Here is a 21,980-nt window from a genome sequence, read left to right on the forward strand (position 1 = left end):
CTGTTACCTGGCTTACGATCTTTTTTCCAAAATTAATTATTGTTTTTCTTCAGGGACATATTACACTCTTTGACTGATTACTGAGAGTCAACCAACCCTGTCTTACAAAATACCCACAAACTCAACTTTCTATGGGAATAAAACTGCCCAATGCGAGCAGTTTATAAACTCTTATGGAGTCGTCTTTGAAGAGCATACATGCAGAGACTCACTTGCTGAAGCCATGCCCTGTGGTAGAGAACCTCAAACGCCAGGAGGACTTTGGCCACCCTGTTGTAACTGCGAATCACAGGCTTGGCTTCCGCCGTCTGGAGCACAGACGGGTGCTGCCGGAAAAGCTGCATTGGTTGCTGAATCCGGTGGAAGAGCTGTCGGGCCCACAGAATCTTCCCAGCAATGGGAGGCTGGTCTCGAGCCAAAGGAGGATCGTCTTTCTGCTTCGTATACAGCTTCGAGATCATATCAATGTCAGCCCCATAGTTTTCAAGGATACGCCGGTATTTGTCATCAATTCCAAGATTAGGTATATCCAATCTGATTTTTTTTTTAAAGTGAAAGGCTTGAATTAATGGGATGATATTGAGAAATCTTATTTATTAAGACTTACTGTAAAAACATATGCTGATGGAAGAGAATGAAATATTTGTGTTAGCATATTAAAAAATCAAAATGGAATCAGTCTGTCAATCATGTCACAATGGAGAGGTTATAGCTTTTCGGTTTGTTTCTTTTTTTTTTTTTTTGTCTTATGGGATCTTAGTTCCCCAACCAGGGAGTGAACCCGGGACCTCGGCAATGAGAGTACAAAGTCCTAACCACTGGACCACCAGGGAATTCCCTAGAGTGTTTTTTGGTTTTTGGTTTGTTTGTTTTTTTTTTTAAATAGTATCAATCCTTAAAACCTAGTCAAAACTTTTGGTAAGAGTTTCTTCAAATTACTTAAACACTGGGCTTCCCTGGTGGCGCGGTGGTTGAGAGTCTGCCTGCCGATTCAGGGGACACAGGTTCGTGCCCAGGTCTGGGAAGATCCCACATGCCGAGGAGCGGCTGGGGCTGTGAGCCATGGCCGCTGAGCCTGCGCGTCCGGAGCCTGTGCTCCGCAACGGGAGAGGCCACAACAGTGAGAGGCCCGCGTACCGCAAAAAAAAAAAAAAAAAAAAAAATTACTTAAACATTAAGTGATATTATGATAGGCAGTCACAAGGTACTTCAAAGTTGAGAGGAAATAAAACAAACTCTTAATCCTCTGAAGAACTTTAAAACTGTGGCCTTGTTATTCAGATTGTCAAGAGAGGATTTCCTTCCCACTAGAATACGAAATAATAATAACGTAAGCTAAACCATGTTCATATTACCCCAATTTAGAAAATAGAATTTAGAAGAGTCTTTCAAATTTTTACCTTTCAAATTTCTTTAACATACTTAGAGCTTGATTTGTGTTTTTAATCTTTTCAAACGTAACATCCATGAACTTCTGCAACTCATTCTAAAACAGAATAAAGTCTGATTATGAACAGTGAATTAGCATTGCAAAAAATTCTACTTAGCAACAAGATAAAAGAGCTCCCCACCTCTGCAAACACATACAATATAGGACAAAGTATAACAGAGAAGATAATACTCATCTAAGCTTAAAGAAAGATAAATGTCCAGAACAAAGAGGGACGTGAAGGCCGGAGCAGTCATAGGGTTTGGTGCCATGGCAGGCCCCAGGGATACTGGACCAGATATTTCTTCCACAAACATCACATCTTAGGATCAAGAAATCTTCTTGCACTTAAGAACTGTACAGTTAGCCTATCTAAATAAACACTCAAATTTTTTCACGACATAAAAATATCCGAGTATAAACTATACAGAACTTGAGACACAGTAAATCTTTACTGAGCCCTAACGCTTGGACCTGGTTTTCCTTGCTTTTCCAACTTATGGCTTCACAAAGGCCTACACTGAGCTTTTCATGAACACCTAAGACCTCAATTTAGTCTTTTCTCTCTGAGCCTTAGGTCCATTCTTTCAGTCTTTTGGAGTCTGGTGTGGAATCTTCTAGTCCTCTTAGCTCTGGGCTCTCAGGCCCTACTCAGTTTTTCTTAAGGCAGCTTGCCACCTCAAACGCTGGTCCTTTACTAAACAGTGCCTTACTTTGCCCACTGGAGACAATATCCTTCTAGACTTCCAATGGCCCGCCTGGTTCTAACGTGCTGCATCTCTTTGATATTAGTATAAGCATGAGCCCGAAATCTGGACAGGATCCCAGGCTCTGATGCCCTTGACAGCAGATCCCTGGACACAACCCTGATCCAAATCACTCATGGACAGTATATCTCATGCTCCCACACACACACACACCCTCCAGTCTCACATCTTGGAGATGCCACAGTTACTGGTTTTCTCCATTCCGTCTCCAAGACTCATCACCCCCGCTCACTACACCCAGAGTCATGGGAAGGTCAGTATATGCCCCCCAGTTTTACAGAAACAAAGGCTGAATTCATGACAGTGCGTGAATTATTTAAAGGAGAGAGTATAAAAATGTTAGTTAAGAGAAAGTGGATGGAGAAAGGGAAAAGGAAGTCAGAGGAAAACTGGTCAGCAAACCGAGGAGAGAAGTGGACCATTTTTGAGATGGAAGACAAGATGAATAAAAGTGTTGAATGAGGGCTTCCCTGGTGGCGCAGCGGTTGAGAGTCCACCTGCTGATGCAGGGGACACAGGTTCGTGCCCCGGTCCGGGAAGATCCCACATGCCGCGGAGCGGCTGGGCCTGTGAGCCATGGCCGCTGAGCCTGCGCATCCGGAGCCTGTGCTCCGCAACGGGAGAGGCCACAACAGTGAGAGGCCCGCGTACCGCAAAAAAAAAAAAGTGTTGAATGAAAAAAAAAAATTCAAGAAGACTAGGAATTAGTATCTATAACTAGTGCTTAAAAAACAGACTTTAAAACATTTATAAAATTATATTCTCCGTATGATAAAAAGTGGCACAGTCTTGAAACTGTCTTCCCATTACTCTCATTTCCGCTCCATTTACTTGGAAAACATCAATCATGTTCTCACACCAAGCATGGCCTCCTCTCTGGAGCCTTTCCTAATCCCAGTCAAGCAACAATATGGAACTGTTTTTCTCCTAGGTTCACACCCTACCTTATGGGTTGTAGCAGTTCTCAGAGTCTATGTAATGTTTTGCAGGTCTGTTCTCCGTATAAGTTTCTTTAGAACTTCTTTGGAATATGTCAACTTATCTTTGGATCCTTACTTCCCAGTACAATATCAGAATATTATACTTTTATAATTAGCCATTTTAGCCACTCTTTGCCCTTCTTTAATAATATATTCATTACTCTGTTCTATAACATATACGTACTTATATTTCAATCATATCACGTGTCTGATGTGATTTCTGAGGACAAATCAACTTGATTTATTTCTGTATCCATAAGCTACAGCATAGAAGTCTATACATAAATAATGTACAGTAAATGCATGTTTAATTGCAATAAATCTAGTTCTTATTTTTTGTTACCTTATCAGTAATTATCTTTCTTTTCCATTTTTTTCTTAAACATTTTATTGGGTCATTTCATTTATGTTCCATTTAAAGTAAAACCTGTGCTTTTTTTCAGATCTGATGCCCCTGATATATGTGGAACTGGGATGTGATTTTTTAAGGTTATACTCCATTTATAGTTATTATAAAATATTGGCTATATTCCCCATGTTGAACAATATATCCTTGTAGCTTATTTTATACCGAATAGTTTATACCTCTTAATCCCCTACCCCTATATTACCCCTCTCCTCTTCCCTCTCCCCACCGGTAACCACTAATTTGTTCTCTATTTCTCTGAGTCTGCTTCTCTTTTGTTATATTCACTGATTTGTTGTATTTTTTTGGATTCCATATATGTGATATCACACAGTATTTGTCTTTCTCCGCTTGACTTATTTCACTTAGCAGTCTACTCCTTATTATTTCGCAACTCATACGCTAATTCAGCAAACATTCTTTGCTCTCCAGTAACATAAGGTCCTATCCCCTAGGCCTTGGAGACATAAATAGGAATGAACACAATTCCTGCCCTCAAGGTGTTCACCATCTACCTATATCCCACATACAAACTACTGAAGTACCATGTGATCAGAAACTGCTAGGACACACAAATGAAGATTTGACAAATAAACACTGACCGTGGAGCACAGACTCAGGATCTGCCAGCGCCCATCAACAAGAGATCAAGACCCACACTCCTTACGTCTGAATCGGCCCCCAAAAGAGATCAGTGCTTAAATTATTACCGGCACTCTATCTTCCCATCACCTGAAACGTGTCTTACAGCATAATGGTTTAAAACTTGAATCCTAGAGCCAGACAGCCTGCCACTTGTCATCTCTGTGACCTTGGGCAAATCACTTAACCTCATTGTGAATCGGTCTCCTCCTCTCCAAAAAGAGGGTAATAAGAGCACCCACTTTATCAGATTATTGTGAGTATTAAATGAATTAACATCTATAAAGTGCTGAGAACAGACCTGACACATAGAATTAGCTAGTTTTATTATGAGTCCTACACTGAACTCATCCCTCCAGAAATGCTTTGGAGCTCTTTTTCCCTTGAAGTGTATAAATTTATTTCAAACTGAAAATTCTGGAAAAGAAGAAACAGAATGATCCTTTTCCTTTAATAATCAGAAAGGTGTACACTTTAGATCTCACTGGGATGGAAAGAAGTCTGCATGTTGATTATAGTGGACACCTGTTAGGTTGTCTCCCAATCTTACCCTCCCTGGTTCTCCTCAGCTGATAATAAACGCTCCCAACCACGCAAGTGGATCTCATCCCCTCTGCTTTTACCATATGACCCCTCAGTTAACAGGTCCAGGACAAGGCACCACATTAGAATTGGCTAACCCAACCTTTTCCTTAGGAACTTGGAGATGAGGCTGGTTCCATGATATGTTCTCAGAAGCCGCTGACGGCCATACGCTGCTCCTGTGGGCTGGTCCGGGGGTGGGAGGAGGGACAAGAGAAGGAAGAGAGAATGGGGCTTCGAGACCAAGAGGGGTCCAGGTGCTGAGCCGGTCCTGGTACCACTGTTTCAAGGCCAGCTGTAACCCTGCCTTTGAGATCTGCCAGGCACTGCTGATCATTTATTTGCTCAAGCTACCTCTGGTCACAATCATTGCTAAAGTAACAAACAAATGGAAACAAATTTCTATATTCTAATAATGCTGTTTCAACAGAAGATAAAAGTTAATTTTCTAAGATCTAAGACGGAACACATGCAGAAGTCTGTGATCACAGATCATTACCCAAAGCTATACTTATGACCCTTTAATCCATGAAAAAAAGCCTTCAGTCATTAATCTGAAATCACAAAATGCAGGCCAAGCTTGCTATCGGTCACCTCCATGATGAAGATGCCTCTCCCTTCTGAATGGGTAATGATAACCAGCATTACACAGAACGGAAAAAATAAACACCAGACTGTCAACAGGAGTTTCATTATCCAACCTACGTGAAGGTCATTAGTCTGCTTGCAAAACTCTTCATAATCCTGCTCAAAATCCATTTTCCGCTGGTCTAAGAAATTATATTCCTTTCCCTTTATGGTGGCAACAATACCCTGAAATGTTATGAAAGAAATAAGACAATATTTCAATATTCTTGCATTACTTAGGTAAATATGACCTTTAAATATAGAACCTGTGCAATCATTCCCCAAAACTCAACTTAAGAGGAGCCTTATTTCTTTAATTATTCTCACTGCTTCATGTATATTACAGGTAGTATAATATTGCCGAATGCATTCAAATATATAATTTTGAAAGCATTTTCATGAGACTTTATGTATTTCTGAAGAAAAATATCAAATAAAAACCTCACCTGAAAAGTAGGAAAGATGTTCTGTCTAAAAATTTCTTACAAACTACATCGGAAGTAATGAAAAAGAAAAAGAAGCCCAAGGAACTTCCCTAGTGGCCCAGTGGTAAAGAATCCACCTTGCAATGCAGGGGACGCACGTTCAATCCCTGGTGGGGAGCCAAGATCCCACAGGCCGCGACGCAACTAAGCCCTCATGCCACAACTACTGAGCTCACGTGCCCTAGCTAGAGACCTTGCATGCCGAAACTACAGAGCCCATGCACCCTGGAGCCTGCACGCCACAACTAGAGAAAGAGAAAACCCGCACACAACAACTAGAGAGAAGCCCGTGAACCTCAAGGGAAGAGCAAGGGAAGATCCCGCATGCCTCAACGAAGATCCCACGTGCTGCAACTAAGACCTGACGCAGCCGAAAGAAAGGAAGGGAGGGAGGGAGGGAGGGAGGGAGGAAGGAAGGAAGCAAGCAAGCCCAAAGTAGAATTTACTAAAATATTTTTCATTGAAAAGTTTGTCTTCTCAGAAAATAAATAAGACTTTAACAGAATACAAACAACTTAGGAAGAACACAGTTATAACATCTGCAGATGAAAAACTATCCTCCAAGCCTCAAATGTCCTAAATAAAATATCAAACCATAATCTACTATTTAAAGAATCTCTAGAATTAATTGCTTCCTCCAAAGCTGCAGTCTGTGACTATAACAGTGCAAATTAGGAAACTCATCTTCTTGAAAATACTATTATCCAAAGTTCTGTTTGCTCTGAATAATGAGCTCTAATGCTCTGTGATCATTCTTAACCAGGTACTAAGCCGTTCTCAAACTCGGTGCCCGCACTGTTGACACAGGCCTATAATCTTTATGAAGAATGTTGGGCCAGCTTCCACAAACGCTTCTTCAAAGATATTTCCATTTAAACATCACCTCAAGTGTCTCAATAGACAAGAGTGTATAAGCTGCATAACTTCTTGAATCAAGTTTACAAGTTAAAACAACCTACTCTTTCATGCCGTATAACTACAAAATTAGGTCTATTCAGAAACTGTGTATATATAATGTTATAATGCTACCCATCATGTTACAGGAAATGTGTAAAAGAAGTATGGAAAAGCTACATTCCTACATTTTAAAGTTATATTTTAAAAGATTTGCGGCCCTTAGAAAATTCTGCTTTGTGATTGGATTTAATGGTCACTTAAGAGTATTAAGTAAATAAGCTGATTAATCATGACCTTTAAACCAACTAATCAAACTCAATCTACTAAATCATTTACTTGACAGATATTTATTGCACACCTATTATATGCCAGCAAACTTGGAAGATACAGAAATGAACAGAACAAAGAAACATCCCTGCCCTCGAGAATTTACATCCTCGGTCGGGGAGAGAGGGTGGGAATCTATATAAGTCACAAATAAATGAACAGGATAATTGCAGACAGTGAAAAAATAAGTAACATAGAGTGACTGAGGTGAAACAGAGCTCAAGGAAAACTTAATTGAGAGGGTCATTTAAATCAAGATCTAGAGGCCAAGGAGAAAATAACCATGTGATGATTCAGAGGCAGAACTTTCTATATATATATATAGGAAAGGTTTTTTCTTTTTCTCTCCCCAAATCTGATATACTCAGGAAATGAAAAGATTTCTTATATAGACCTAAACTTTTAGAGTAGAAAAATCAATGAGTGACAGTAAATTATATGATCCTTTTCAAATTCAAGTACAAAAAAAAATTAAGGTTTAGTGGCACTGTCCCCAAACAAGAAAAAACTGACTATATCCACATTAAAAATGCAAAGCACATCGTGTTTGCAAATTGTTTTTTAAAAATCTTCGAAACATTAGATCCCTGTGCCCACTTTAAAAACTAAGATTAGTTACACATATATCCTTACAACATAAAGCTGTCAAAAGTCGAAATGATTAAGAATAGTAGAGCTAGGGCTTCCCTGGGGGTGCAGTGGTTGAGAGTCCGCCTGCTGATGCAGGGGACATAGGTTCGTGCCTGGGTCCGGGAAGATCCCACATGCCGTGGAGCGGCTGGGCCCGTGAGCCATGGCCGCTGGGCCTGCGCGTCCGGAGCCCGTGCTCCACAAGGGGAGAGGCCATAACAGTGAGAGGCCCACGTACCGCAAAAAAAAAAAATAGTAGAGCTAAAATAAAATCCAATCCCTATTACTTTTTTAACATGAGTCCATATAAATGCTTAACTGCAGATATAATCAGATACCAACCACTCAGAACTCAGGGTCAACGAGAGACTGACACGCAGTATATGCTTGATGAAATATTTCTTGCATGAATAAATGAAATAATAAGTTATATTTAAACATTTTTCTTGTGCTACTAATGAAAACGCTTTTGCTAATGATGATTAATTTTAGGCTACAGGGAAGTCATTCTCATAATCACATAGCTGAAAAGAATATATTAGCACCATTACACAATTCTCAAATAGATTTAACTTCTTTATTGTTTAAGGGCCATGAGCTTATCTTTTACATTAGAGACTGATTATTTAAAGCTTTCTGAATACAGTCATTTGCATAACACATTAACGTTTTATTATGGATAAGGGTAGCAAATTTAGTTTTGAAAACAGTACCTGGTATTTAGTGACCATGTTTTCCAGTCCTTCAATCTTAGAATCTTCTAGGACTGAATATGTCTTGAAGGTAGTAAAGATGTCCATTATCTTGGCAAGACGTCTGTGGAAAGTTTCAAATTTTCCAAAAATATACATCTCACTGAATTCAAATTGTTTTTCATTTGGATCTTGTTTAAGTTTTTGTTTGGTCTTGTGAAAGCAGTGCTGGTATTCCTTAAAGTAAAAACCAAAATACAAGAAAGGGAACACAACAAAGATATCAACCTTATTCTCTTAAGTGAAAGCGACAGCAAATTTAGGGTGGAATTACAAAACCTTTCAGTTTCATGCCTCTGTAGCTACTCCTTCATCAGCCTGGGATGTCATCTTTTCCCATCCCCCAACCTAGCAAACTCTTAATTTTTTTTTTTTTTTTCTTTTTGGCCACATGGCATACGGAACTTCCCTGACCAGGGATCAAACCCATGCACCCTGCGTTGGAAACGTGGAGTCCTAACCACTGGACCACCAGGGAAGTTCAAACTCCTAATTATTCATAAGGTGACTCAAAGATGCAGCCTTTCCCCCTGGGTCCCACTGTGTTAGTAGAAGCTTAACTCTTTGTGTATCTCCCCATTCGTCTACAAGAAGCTTAAGGAAAACTACTTCATTTTTGTATCTCTAGTACTTAGTGTGGTGTTGGCACATAGCAGGCCCTCAAAAAGGGTAAAGTAAGTGAACACATGTGGGGGACTGATTTATTAACATTCAAGTTTTCTTAACAGTAAAAGATTACCATTCCTTTTAGCAACCACTAATATGATAACTGCTAAATGATTTAAGGTGCATTGGCAAAAAACAATGTAAAAATAATAAAAAATCTAAATATATTATCAAGTTGACCGTTACCTGCTTCAGTTTAATTGCAGATAATATTTTTTCCACAGCAACATCCTGTGGTTGGCTCCAGATCGAAGCAGTTCCATTGTTGGTAATATAGGCTTTACATGCAGATATCATCTGATTGGTCACCTGGAATTTTCCAATACAATGATGCCAAGGACATTAAGCAGTCATCAAACATAAATTGGGCTAAAGGGTCCCTAGCTCTCCTACCTCTCAGAGTATAAAATCTGTAAATAAATCTTTGGATGTATTGTTTTTCCATCACAACTATGATCAAGCACTAACCCTCTTTCTTCCCAGCTTTACTGAAGTATAATTGATGAACAAAAATTGTATATATTTAAGGTGTGCAATGTGAGGCCTGATACACATATGCATAATGAAATGATTAGCAAAATCGAGTATTAACACATCCAACACTTCAGATAATTACCATTGTGTGTGTGTGTTGAGAAAACTTAAGATCTGCTCTCTTAGCAATTTTCAAGCGTACAATACAATATCAGCCATAGTCACCATGCTGTACATTAGGTCCCAGAACTCAGTCACCTTATAACTCAAAGTCTGTAGCCTTTAACCCACATCTCCCCATGTCCCACACTCCCCCAGACCCTGGCAACCACCATTTTACTCTCTGCTTCTATCTGTTCAACTTTTTAAGTTCTACACATCTATTATCAAAGTCATTTGTAAAATCACAGAGCTGGAAGCACTACAGAAAATTGCCGATTCAGACCCCTGTGTGAATGCAGGATGAACATCTTAACCAACCAAGAAGGGATTCACTTCCCTACCTAAAAGCTGTCAAGAGCTTCCCCCACCCCGTCTCCTTCTTCGGCAGCCTGCTCTAAAATCTAACTCACGGTTTCCCAGTGCCATGAGACGAATTGTCCACCCTGATCATTTCATGCCACCATGATCTGTAGCAGAAATGTCAAAAGCAGAAGGCAACAGAGGAAAGAGGAAAGATAATGTGTGTAACTGCCAACATTTTATTTATCCCTCCAAACTTAAAAAAAAAAAAAGACTTCAGAATTCTTTTGGTGATTTTTTAATAAATTAAAAGGAAAACTAGAGGTCTATACTGTAGGTATGGAATGACATGATGTCTGGGATTTGCAGTGCAAAGGTTAGGTGCAACAAAATCGGCCATGTGTTGATAGTTGATGATTGGGTGACACGTACATATACATACAATTCTCTTTCCTTTTGTACCTGCTACAAATTTTTCATAATGAAAGGTTTTTGAAAATGAGAGAAATGGTGGTTTCACAACTATGTTCCAAAATAAGCCTTGCAAATGCATGAAACTTGGAGTAATAACACAAATTGACTTTTGAGTCTACTCAGGGAATACCCCTCCTGACCCCAACATAACATTAATGTGTGAAGAAGTTGGAAGAGGGTCTTGTGGATTCCCCTCCTTTCTTCCTGAGTACGAGAGCAGAAGGAAGTTTCCCATCAAGCTCTCAAGGCTGGATGTCCCTATTCCTGGGAAGAATCATGCCTCTTACTGCATTAGTATTCACAACACAGTCCTGATGAGTCAAAAATGCCTCTATTTTAATACAACATTTAAAGCTTTCGCCTTGGTAATGAAAAAGTCATTTACTTCTTAGAGACTGTTCAAAAATGGGAAAAAGCAACAATGCTCACCATAAACACTTATGAGTTAGGACATAAGGTTTAAACATCGTTATGGTTTTGGGCAGAATCATTATAATTGCTTTATGGATTACTGGAACGTTGCAAGTGGCTCTTATTACCATGATTACTGTTCTAATAACACCAAGTAAACAACTGTGGCATCAAATAAATTTGGAGCAGTGGCACATAAAATACGAAACTGAAGATAGCCAGTTAAATATAGTTTTTCTTAATTAAAATTTACCCAATAGATAGAAATCATGTGCTAAATAAAATAAGGAAAGAAATTCTAAAAAGAATCTTTCTTTCATTTTTATTATATATAAAAAATGTAAATATATATTTATATACATATATATAAATAATACAATATTTATTATATTAATTACTTTGGGAAATAATGCCTTATGATTTGCTAGAATCAGCCTCCTCTCTCTATTCAGAGATTAAGCTTTTTTTTTTAATTGTAGGGTACATAGACATTGGATTGCACCAATGTGGTAATTTCTTTTTTAAAAAAAAAGATTTATGAGTTTTTTTAAAATATTTATTTATTTATTTTTGGCTGTGTTGGGTCTTAGTTGTGGCGTGCAGGCTGCTCTCTAGTTGTGGCATGCAGGCTCGGTAGTTGTGGCACATGGGCTCTCTAGTTGTGGCCTGCGGGCTAGAGCGTGCAGGCTTAGCTGCTCCATAGCATGTGGGATCTTAGTTCCCTGACCAGGGATCAAACCTGCGTCCCCTGTATTGGAAGGCGGATTCTTAACCACTGGACCACCAGGGAAGTCCCATGGTCATTTCTAATTATAAAAAAAAAAAAATTAACCATTGGCAAAGAAATCTAAGTGACCATGGACTCTATGCTATGCACTTACCTTTACAAACAGAGACGTGATCTTCTCAGAGGTGTTATAGTAATGAGAGATACTATAGATCATTTTAATTGCATTTATAAGTGCAGGAATAGCATCAATCATGGACATCTGGAAAACATCACAAAAGTTTTCAGGGAAACAGATATCAAACTCAGCAAAATTCCAATAGGCTAATCCTTCCTACTTCATTAGAAAAAAATTTAGGTAAAAGATATTTATTTAAATTTTTAAAATATTATCTATCACTCCACATAAATAGAATATATTTAGGGGTAATTTTATTTTTATTATTTAGTCACACACAGTTAATCAAATTTTGTTTCAATGCAAGAAACACTAACTTTCTGTTATGGACAAGGAAGTTGTGTTAACAGTTAATTTTGTAATAAATAAAAACAGGCACATCCTAAAGTTAAAATTTAAAAAAAAGAAGAAGAAAAAGAATGAGCCAATAACTCTTCCCACAGTTATTTGAGTATAGTCCAGGATGTCAACTGCAATATTTAATAGGAAATGGAATATGCAATAAATGTTTTTAAAATATAACGTCGCATGTCCTGTCCATCTTATCTGGATAGATAAATAGATGCTAGACAGACAGATATATGATATAAATATTATATAGAGAGAGATATATAGAGAGAGACACAGAAGTAGATAGACAAGTATATATATATATATATATATATAACTTTCTTAAGAATAAAAAGAAGTTTCTAAGACTTTTCCAACAGACTGTAATAATCACAAACCAAAACTCCACACTCAATTCAGTTAGTGCGAAAGGGTCATCAGTACACCAAGGGGGTAGAAATCTCTAACTCACAGGGTCACTACTGTACAAGGGGTCACAGCATTTCTCAAGTGTGTACAGATATTTGACATTGTCCTTTGCTTCATTAGCTGCATCAGTGATTCGAATATCCATCTCCCGCCAAGTCTAAGCACAGTACAGGGAAGAAATTTTAATGCAATTATTAATAGAGGAAATTCCACTATAACAGCTGCTAAAAGTCATCACAAGTCCCATGGGTCAGACTTGCAGTCTGCCCTATGCATCTCACATAAAACTGAATCCAGAGGGGTGGGGGGCATTGCCACACGGAAGAGCAATTTAAATTTTTTGACAACATTTTCAAAGGTATCTCTTCCAGGCCTTCTCTTAGGACATCTATTCAATAACTAGGACAAAGCCTCAAGAGGGCAGCACCTCCATTTAAACCTACACCCTTGCTCCTCCACAGACTGCTGAATCCATTTTGCACCTCACTCCCATATTGTCTGTGGTAAAGAACGGAAGGGAGCCTCCAGCCCACAGCCGGCAAGGAACTGAATCCCACAACAATCACATAAGCAACTTGGAAGCAAATCCCAGTCAGGCCTTCAGATGAGCCAACACCCTGACTGCAGCCTCAGGCTAGATCTCAAGTCAGATGCTCCCAGCTAAGCTGCACCCAAATCCCTGACCCACAGACTATGAGATAATGTTTGTTGTTTCAGGGAGCTAAGTGTTGGGGTAATTTGTTACACAGGGATATAAAACAAATACACCAGTGCTAAAAAAAAAAAAAAAAAAATAGATAAGGTAAGGTTTCATTATTACTACTCCTCGTTGGTCTGAATTCATAATATACATACAATCGTGTTATTATGTTACATCTTAATGACTTGCAATGCCCTCTAATAATACACATACATACATGTACACCAGCCAACAAATACCTTTCATTCAAAGGCTGTTTCCACAGTATCCAAAATTATAAAAGGACAGTATAATCCAACCTTAAAGTCGTTTTCATAGAGGTAGAATGACATTTTTCTGTTCCTAATTCCCCCAGGACATATGCATACAGAATTCTCATTCCCACTTCGTAAAGCGAAAAGCAACCTTCAGAAGTTTCGACCTGGAAGCAGCAAGCACTGCCAACACAGCCTTCACATCTGGGCTCTTCCACTGATCCAGAAGGTAGTTAAATCTAGACAGTCTTCTTTTCCAGTACTCCAACTCTGCTCGGGGCCCAAGGTCATCCGCTTCCGTCCGTAGCTGATTGCTTCCGGCAAGGACCTGCAAGTGCACAGAAGGCCCATGAACCAGTGAGTAGGGCTGGAGATATAAAAGTTATACATAAGCAAAACATAAGGAAAGAAGTGAATTCTGCTATCTGAATCGTGATATATTTTTATTCATCTGCATGCTTCAAATGACAGCCTTTTACTAACTTAACATGTATCCATTTTTTAAATTTCAACAAAAATTTAGTTGACTCATTCTAACGGAAAACTATTTGTTAAAGGAGCTTTCATGAACTTTCGGAGGACGTGACCTCAGAAAGTTTCTTGGCTATTCACTTAGAACCTCAGAGAACAATAACCTTGGAAAGCCCTCATGCCTTCAGTTGGTTAATTTCCATTATGCTTCCTTATTGATGTAACATCCAGCTTCACTTGGGACTTTTCTGAAAATATTTATTTATTTTTAATTTTTTTTTTTTTTTTTTTTTTTGCAGTACGCGGGCTTCTGACTGTTGCGGCCTCTCCCATTGCAGAGCACAGGCTCCGGACGCGCAGGCTCAGCGGCCATGGCTCACGGGCCCAGCCACTCCGCGGCATGTGGGATCTTCCCGGACCGGGGCACGAACCCGTGTCCCCTACATCGGCAGGCGGACTCTCAACCACTGCACCACCAGGGAAGCCCTGAAAATATTTTTTTTTAAGGTTAAGTCTTGAGCTTTGTTTTGGAGGACACACTGAATTAGAAAGCTTCTTGTACTTCTACAGAGAGATTCTCTTCAAAGTAACTTACACCTTTCAGAAAAAAAACTGGCCAAGTACAGTCATTTAGTTATATAAAGTTATTTACTTTCATCTCCTAGAATTCTTACTATCTCTTAACTAATGACTATAAATTAAAATTGTATTGCACCTGTCACCTTGTTAGGGACTTGTGGTAAAATACTTAGGCAAATGGGAATGGGATGTGACATACCTTCTTCCACTGGCTAGTTCAGTAACATGGCATCTGAACTAGTCAGTGTTCAGATAGCTAGTTTCCGATGTTTCGTTTCTGAAAATTACCTGCTCTGTTTGTTTGATCCATACTTTCATACAACCTTCTATTTTTTCCAAAGTCTCAGGGTTATTAGCTAGAGTCAAGTAGTCTACAGGTTCCTTCAGGGTTTTCAGTTCAAATATGTCACACTTTTGAAGGCTCACCTAATTAAAATGAAAGTTAAATAATCAGATGATGCTATTTTAACACACACAAACACACACACTTCTGACTGATCCAAAAGGATCTTAAGGGGATTCTCTCTAGTCTAAACTATCTTGCTTCCTGAGAAATGTCCTTGAAAACACAGTGAGACATATTGCATTGAGCACACCAGTAGAGGTGATTGGTTCTGAGGTCAAATTTTGGGTCAAAAAAAAAAACACCAAACAGTGAACTAGAGAGAGAGAGAGAGAGAGACATAATATCACAGAATTTGAGAATTGATAGGGAACTTGGAAATTAAGTAGTCAACTCATGAAACCAAAGAAAGTGGGGGGCCTTCAAAAAAATTGACTGGGGGGGAGGGGTAATTCTAATCTATCATATTCTTTTTGGAAACTAACCAGAGGAAAAGACGTTCATGTCCTTATCCAAAAACTTCCTTATGGTTAGCAAGTTCAATGGCAAATACACAGATTCATTTCAGGAGGGAGGGGTGGAGAGGGGTAGGAAAAGAGGTGTGTTGGATTTTGACTTGACAAAAAAACCTAGGATATTTTTAAACACACATAACCCCAAAACACCTCAATATTTGATGAGGACATTTTCCTTCTGGTAAGAGTGCACCTGGCCCTGTGAGTCTCTCAACTGAGGTCTCAGCGCCCCACTCCTCACTCCTGACAGACACTGCACCCTCCGTCTGCCACACCTCCTGGACCTCTCCTTGGTTTTACAGGGGAGGCTTCCAGGCTTCATGAAGTGGCACTGCCTGTCTCCTGTGTGAAGTTCCATCCCACATTTTTTAAAACCTCTACCGCAGTATGAAGTGGAACCATATGAAAACACTACTCTCTTCAGTAGAACAACTATTTAATTTGGCTCAACTTGCATTTAGGATGGCCTGCATCATAGTTAATTGCAAATAGAGCTCAGATGTTAGCTGGAATCATCCTGCCCCTGTCTGGATAACATTTAGTCAACTCCCCCATCCCACATCCTTTAAAAGGCCTATAGCATCCCTCCCTGCCAATATCCCAATAGGTCCCGAAAGTTCTCAGTATTCCCTGGAGAGTAGTGAACGCTCCACTGCCATTGGTCTAATGGGATCCATTTCTCTATCTCCCACACGTGCCTGCCCTGGGCTGTCATCTATCACGGTTCTGTATCCACCACCATCTACCCCAGGTAATCACTAACACAGGTTTACTGTAGGTGGCACAAATTTTATTGAAGCTAAATCCTGAAAATGCCAAACTGATTCTTAAAGGCCCTTTTGCTCACTGGCTGGACCACAGAACCCAACCCACTCTCTCTAGATATGTCAATTCGTCTCTCCTTCTCCCTCCTCTTCAAGACTTCCTCCCATCCCTACCCACCATCACCCCCCCATCTTCCCCCAGCACACAGCTATCACTAACCACCCCCCCCCCCCACACACACACACACACACCACACACCACACTCTGGCTCCAAATTCCTTTCCTTCTAGGCTGCAGAGCAATACCAGAAGCACTTCATACTCTTCTCTTTGCAGTCCAACATCTGACATGACAGCGTAAAATCCTCCATTGCGGCCAACATTTCTTTGGAACCCCTAATGCACTCATCACTCCAAATTATAGGAATTTAAATCTAGTCACCACCACCTCTTCAGGGGGCAACAAAAACACCCACAAAATATTTTCAAGATTTGCAAGTAGTGGAATCAAGGCCCTCTAAGAGAAGTATTACACACTTACATATTGATTTGTTCACCATCAGATAATGTTTGAAGGAATAACATGTTTGTTCTTACCTTCTCCTTCAAACTCTCCTGTGCACTGACCAGGACACTCACGAAGCCTTCCAGGGAGCCCAGGAACTCCTGCTGAAGGCTGGAGGCTTCCGGAAGGCCCTCGAGCTCACCCCAGCCGTGGCTTGTGGCCCTGAGAGCAGGAATGAAGATGTCCGACAGCAGACGTCTCACACTGTTGAGCAAACCCCCGTCTGCAGTGTCAAGCATGTTGAAGCTCACCTCCTGCAAAACAATCGGGAAAACCTTCATGGTAAAAATTATCTTCAACTGCAACCTAGCTACTGAGTCATTTCTGATGGTGTTCATTAAACAAATATCCTATGGGAATAAATGAAGACCAACCAAATGAGAAAAGCAAAGGCTGTTTATTCAGAGCAAGAATTGATTCCTTGCAATAGCAAGGGAGTCGGCCACCATCACTTGCATTTCAGCAGAGACTCAAAAGCAGGCAGAGGAGTGGGAAAGCTTCCTAGTGGAGAAAAGGGAGGCTCAGGTGGGCCCTGAGGGGAGGTTGTTGGCCTGGGGAAGCTGAAGGTGGGCTCACTAGAAGCAGGGCACCCTGTGTGATTGCTTAAGGGTGCACACTTGGCCTTCTCTGGTTGGCCCCAAGGAAGTGTGTTGAAAGTACAGACAAAAATTGAGGCTGGAGGTGTGGTGGGGGCCGGCCGAGCTGACCACGCACAGACCCGGCGCGGCGTCACTGCGGCCCCGGGTCAGCCGGCGCCGGGGACATGCGCTGATTCGATCCCTCCGGAGAAGAAATGGGAAAAATAGAAAATGTAAACAAAGAACTATAAGTTATAAGAATAAAAACAAATGAGAATAGTAGAACTGAAAAATACAACAATCAAAAAACTTTGCTCAAGAGTAGAGTGGAGGGGGAAGGCGGAAGATGGCGGAAGAGTAAGACGCGGAGATCACCTTCCTCCCCACAGATACACCAGAAATACATCTACACGTGGAACAACTCCTACAGAACACCTACTGAACGCTGGCAGAAGACCTCAGACCTCCCAAAAGGCAAGAAACTCCCCACGTACCTGGGTAGGGCAAAAGAAAAAAAGAAAAAACAGAGACAAAAGAATAGGGACGGCACCTGCACCAGTGGGAGGCAGCTGTGAAGGAGGAAAAGTTTCCACACACTAGGAAGCCCTTCGCGGGCGGAGACTGCGGGAGGCGGAGGGGGGAGCTTCGAAGCCGCGGAGGAGTGCACAGCAACGGGTGCGGAGGGCAAAGCGGGAAGATTCCCGCACAGAGGATCGGTGCTGACCGGCACTCACCAGCCCGAGAGGCTTGTCTGCTCCCCCGCCGGGGCGGGCGGGGCTGCGAGCTGAGGCTCTGAGGCTCGGGTTTCGGTTTCGGACGGAGCGCAGGCAGAGGACTGGGGTTGGCGGCTTGAACATAGCCTGAAGGGGTTAGTGCGCCACGGCTGGCCGGGAGGGAGTCCGGGGAGAAGTCTGCACCTGCCGAAGAGGCAGGAGACTTTTTCTTCCCTCTTTGTTTCCTGGGGCGTGAGGAGAGGGGTTTAAGAATGCTGCTTAAAGGAACTCCAGAGACGGGCGCGAGCCGCGGCTAAAAGCGCGAACTCCAGAGACGGGCGCAAGCCGCGACTAAAAGCGCGGACCCCAGAGGCGGGCGGGAGATGTTAAGGCTGCTGCTGCCGCCTCCAAGGGGCCTGTGTGCGAGCACAGGTCACTCTCCACACCCCTCTTCCGCGGAGCCTGTGCAGCCCGCCACTGCCAGGTTCCCGGGATCCAGGGACAACTTCCCTGGGAGAGCGCACAGCGCGCCTCAGGCTGGTGCAAAGTCACGCCGGCCTTTGCCACCGCAGGCCCGCCCCGCACTCTGTGCCCCTCCCTCCCCGCCGGCCTGAGTGCGCCAGAGCCCCCGAATCAGCAGCTCTTTTAACCCCATCCTGTCTGAGCAAAAAACAGACGCCCTCCAGCGACCTACACTAAGTGGCAGGGCCAAATCCAAAGCTGAGCCCTGGGAGCTGTGAGAGCAAGGAGGAGAAGGGGAGATCTCTCCCAGCAGCCTCAGAAGCAGCGGATTAAAGCTCCACAATCAACTTGATATACCCTGCATCTGTGGAATACCTGAATAGACAACCAATCATCCCAAATTAAGGAAGTGGACTTTAGGAGCAAGATCTATGATTCTTTCCCTTTTCCTCTCTTTGTGAGTGTGTATGTGTATGCTTCTGTGTGAGATCTTGTCTGTATAGTCTTGCTTCCACCATTTGTCCTAGGGTTCTATCCGTCCATGGTTTTTTTTTAAATTTTTTTCTTAATAATTAATTTTAATAACGTTATTATACTTTACCTTCGTTCTTTCTTTCTTTCTTTCTTTCTTTCCTTCCTTCCTTCCCTCCTTTAGACAACGAATCATCCCAAATTGAGGAGGTGGTCTCTGACAGCAAGATTTATGATTTTTCCCCATTTACCTCTTTTAGTGAGGGTGTATGTGTATGCTTCTGTGTAAGATTTTGTCTGTATAGCTTTGCTTCCAACATTTGTCCTAAGGTTCTATCCGTCCCTTTTTTTTTTTAAATAAGAATTTTTTAATTCAATAACTTTATTATACTTTATTTTATATTTACTGTATCTTCTTTCTTTCTGTCCTTTTTCCTTCTTTCCCTCCTTCCTTCCTTCCTCCCCCCTCCCTCTCTCCTTTCTTTCCTTCTTGCCTTCTTTTCTTCTTTGCTTCTTTCTTTCTTCCTTCCTTCCTACCCTCCTTTCCTTCTTTCTTTCCTCATACTTCTACTAATTCCCTCTACTTTTTCTCCCTTTTATCCTGAGCCGTGTGGATGAAAAGCTTTTGGTGCTCCAGCCAGGAGGCAGGGCTCTGCCTCTGAGGTAGGAGAGCCAACTTCAGGACACTGGTCAACAAGAGACCTCCCAGCTCCACATAATATCAAACGGCGAAAATCTCCCAGAGACCTCCATCTTAACACCAGCACCCAGCTTCACTCAACGACCAGCAAGCCACAGTGCTGGAAAACCTATGCCAAACAACTAGCAAAACAGGAACACAACCCCACCCATTAGCAGAGAGGCTGCCTAAAATCATAATAAGGCCACAGACACCCCAAAACACACCACCAGACGTGAACCTGCCCACTAGAGAGACAAGATCCAGCCTCATCCACCACAACACAGGCACTAGTCCCCTCCACCAGGAAGCCTACACAACCCACTGAACCAACCTTAGCCACTGGAGACAGACATCAAAAACAGGAGGAACTACGAACCTGCAGCCTGCAAAAAGGAGACCCCAAACACAGTAAGATAAGCAAAATGAGAAGACAGAAAAACACACAGCAGATAAAGGAGCAAGATAAAAATGCACCAGACCTAACAAATGAAGAGGAAATAGGCAGTCTACCTGAAAAAGAATTCAGAATAATGATAGTAAGGTTGATCCGAAATCTTGGAGATAGAATGGACAATAGATTGGACAAAATGCAAGAATCAGTTAACAAGGACCTAGAAGAACTAAAGATGAAACAAGCAACGATGAACAACACAATAAATGAAATTAAAAGTACTCTAGATGGGATCAATAGCAGAATAACTGAGGCAGAAGAATGGATAAGTGACCTGGAAGATAAAATAGTGGAAATAACTACTGCAGAGCAGAATAAAGAAAAAAGAATGAAAAGAACTGAGGACAGTCTCAGAGACCTCTGGGACAACATTAAACGCACCAACATTTGAATTATAGGGGTTCCAGAAGAAGAAGAGAAAAAGAAAGGGACTGAGAAAATATTTGAAGAGATTATAGTTGAAAACTTCCCTAATATGGGAAAGGAAATAGTTAATCAAGTCCAGGAAGCACAGAGAGTCCCATACAGGATAAATACAAGGAGAAATACGCCAAGGCACATATTAATCAAACTTTCAAAAATTAAATACAAAGAAAACATATTAAAAGCAACAAGGGAAAAACAACAAATAACACATAAGGGAATCCCCATAAGGTTAACAGCTGATCTCTCAGCAGAAACCCTACAAGCCAGAAGGGAGTGGCAGGACATACTGAAAGTGATGAAGGAGAAAAACCTGCAGCCAAGACTACTCTACCCAGCAAGGATCTCATTCAGATTTGATGGAGAAATTAAAACCTTTACAGACAAGCAAAAGCTGAGAGAGTTCAGCACCACCAAACCAGCTTTACAACAAATGCTAAAGGATCTTCTCTAGGCAAGAAACACAAAAGAAGGAAAAGACCTATAATAACGAACCCAAAACAATTTAGAAAATGGGAATAGGAACATACATATCGATAATTACCTTAAATGTAAATGGACTAAATGCTCCCACCAAAAGATACAGATTAGCTGAATGGATACAAAAACAAGACCCTTATATATGCTGTCTACAAGAGACCCACTTCAGACCTAGAGACACATACAGACTGAAAGTAAGGGGATGGAAAAAGATATTCCATGCAAATGGAAACCAAAAGAAAGCTGGAGTAGCAATTCTCATATCAGACAAAATAGACTTTAAAATAAGGACTATTAAAAGAGACAAAGAAGGACACTACATAATGATCAAGGGATCGATCCGAGAAGAAGATATAACAATTGTAAATATTTATGCACCCAACATAGGAGCACCTCAATACATAAGGCAAATACTAACAGCCATAAAAGGGGAAATCGACAGTAACACATTCATAGTAGGGGACTTAAACATCCCACTTTCACCCATGGACAGATCATCCAAAATGAAAATAAATAAGGAAACACAAGCTTTAAATGATACATTAAACAAGATGGACTTAATTGATATTTATAGGACACTCCATCCAAAAACAACAGAATACACATTTTTCTCAAGTGCTCATGGAACATTCTCCAGGATAGATCATATCTTAGGTCACAAATCAAGCCTTGGTAAATTTAAGAAAATTGAAATTGTATCAAGTATCTTTTCTGACCACAACGCCATGAGACTAGATACCAATTACAGGAAAAGGTCTGTAAAAAATACAAACATATGGAGGCTAAACAATACACTACTTAATAACGAAGTGATCACTGAAGAAATCAAAGAGGAAATCAAAAAATACCTAGAA

At 41.0% G+C, this 21,980-nt stretch overlaps 1 protein-coding gene across 2 annotated transcripts in view; it reads right to left on the minus strand.

The window, feature by feature from the left end:
- DNAH5 (dynein axonemal heavy chain 5) overlaps positions 1-21,980 on the minus strand; it is a 267,302-nt gene that overhangs the window by 180,403 nt on the left and 64,919 nt on the right. The window contains exons 5-14 of one of the 2 annotated variants that reach the window (XM_033852761.2): positions 16,899-17,120; positions 14,968-15,105; positions 13,781-13,957; positions 12,719-12,832; positions 11,893-12,000; positions 9,377-9,499; positions 8,486-8,701; positions 5,512-5,619; positions 1,401-1,486; positions 213-534 (exon numbers count right to left, since the gene is read on the minus strand). In XM_033852761.2, coding sequence (XP_033708652.2) covers positions 213-534; positions 1,401-1,486; positions 5,512-5,619; positions 8,486-8,701; positions 9,377-9,499; positions 11,893-12,000; positions 12,719-12,832; positions 13,781-13,957; positions 14,968-15,105; positions 16,899-17,120 — 1,614 coding nt within the window. Of the gene's footprint in view, positions 1-212; positions 535-1,400; positions 1,487-5,511; positions 5,620-8,485; positions 8,702-9,376; positions 9,500-11,892; positions 12,001-12,718; positions 12,833-13,780; positions 13,958-14,967; positions 15,106-16,898; positions 17,121-21,980 lie in introns of those variants that run through there. The other variant, XM_073802015.1, reaches the window with a different exon arrangement.

This window comes from Tursiops truncatus, chromosome 3 (assembly GCF_011762595.2).
Source record: "Tursiops truncatus isolate mTurTru1 chromosome 3, mTurTru1.mat.Y, whole genome shotgun sequence".
Classification (NCBI taxonomy): domain Eukaryota; kingdom Metazoa; phylum Chordata; class Mammalia; order Artiodactyla; family Delphinidae; genus Tursiops; species Tursiops truncatus.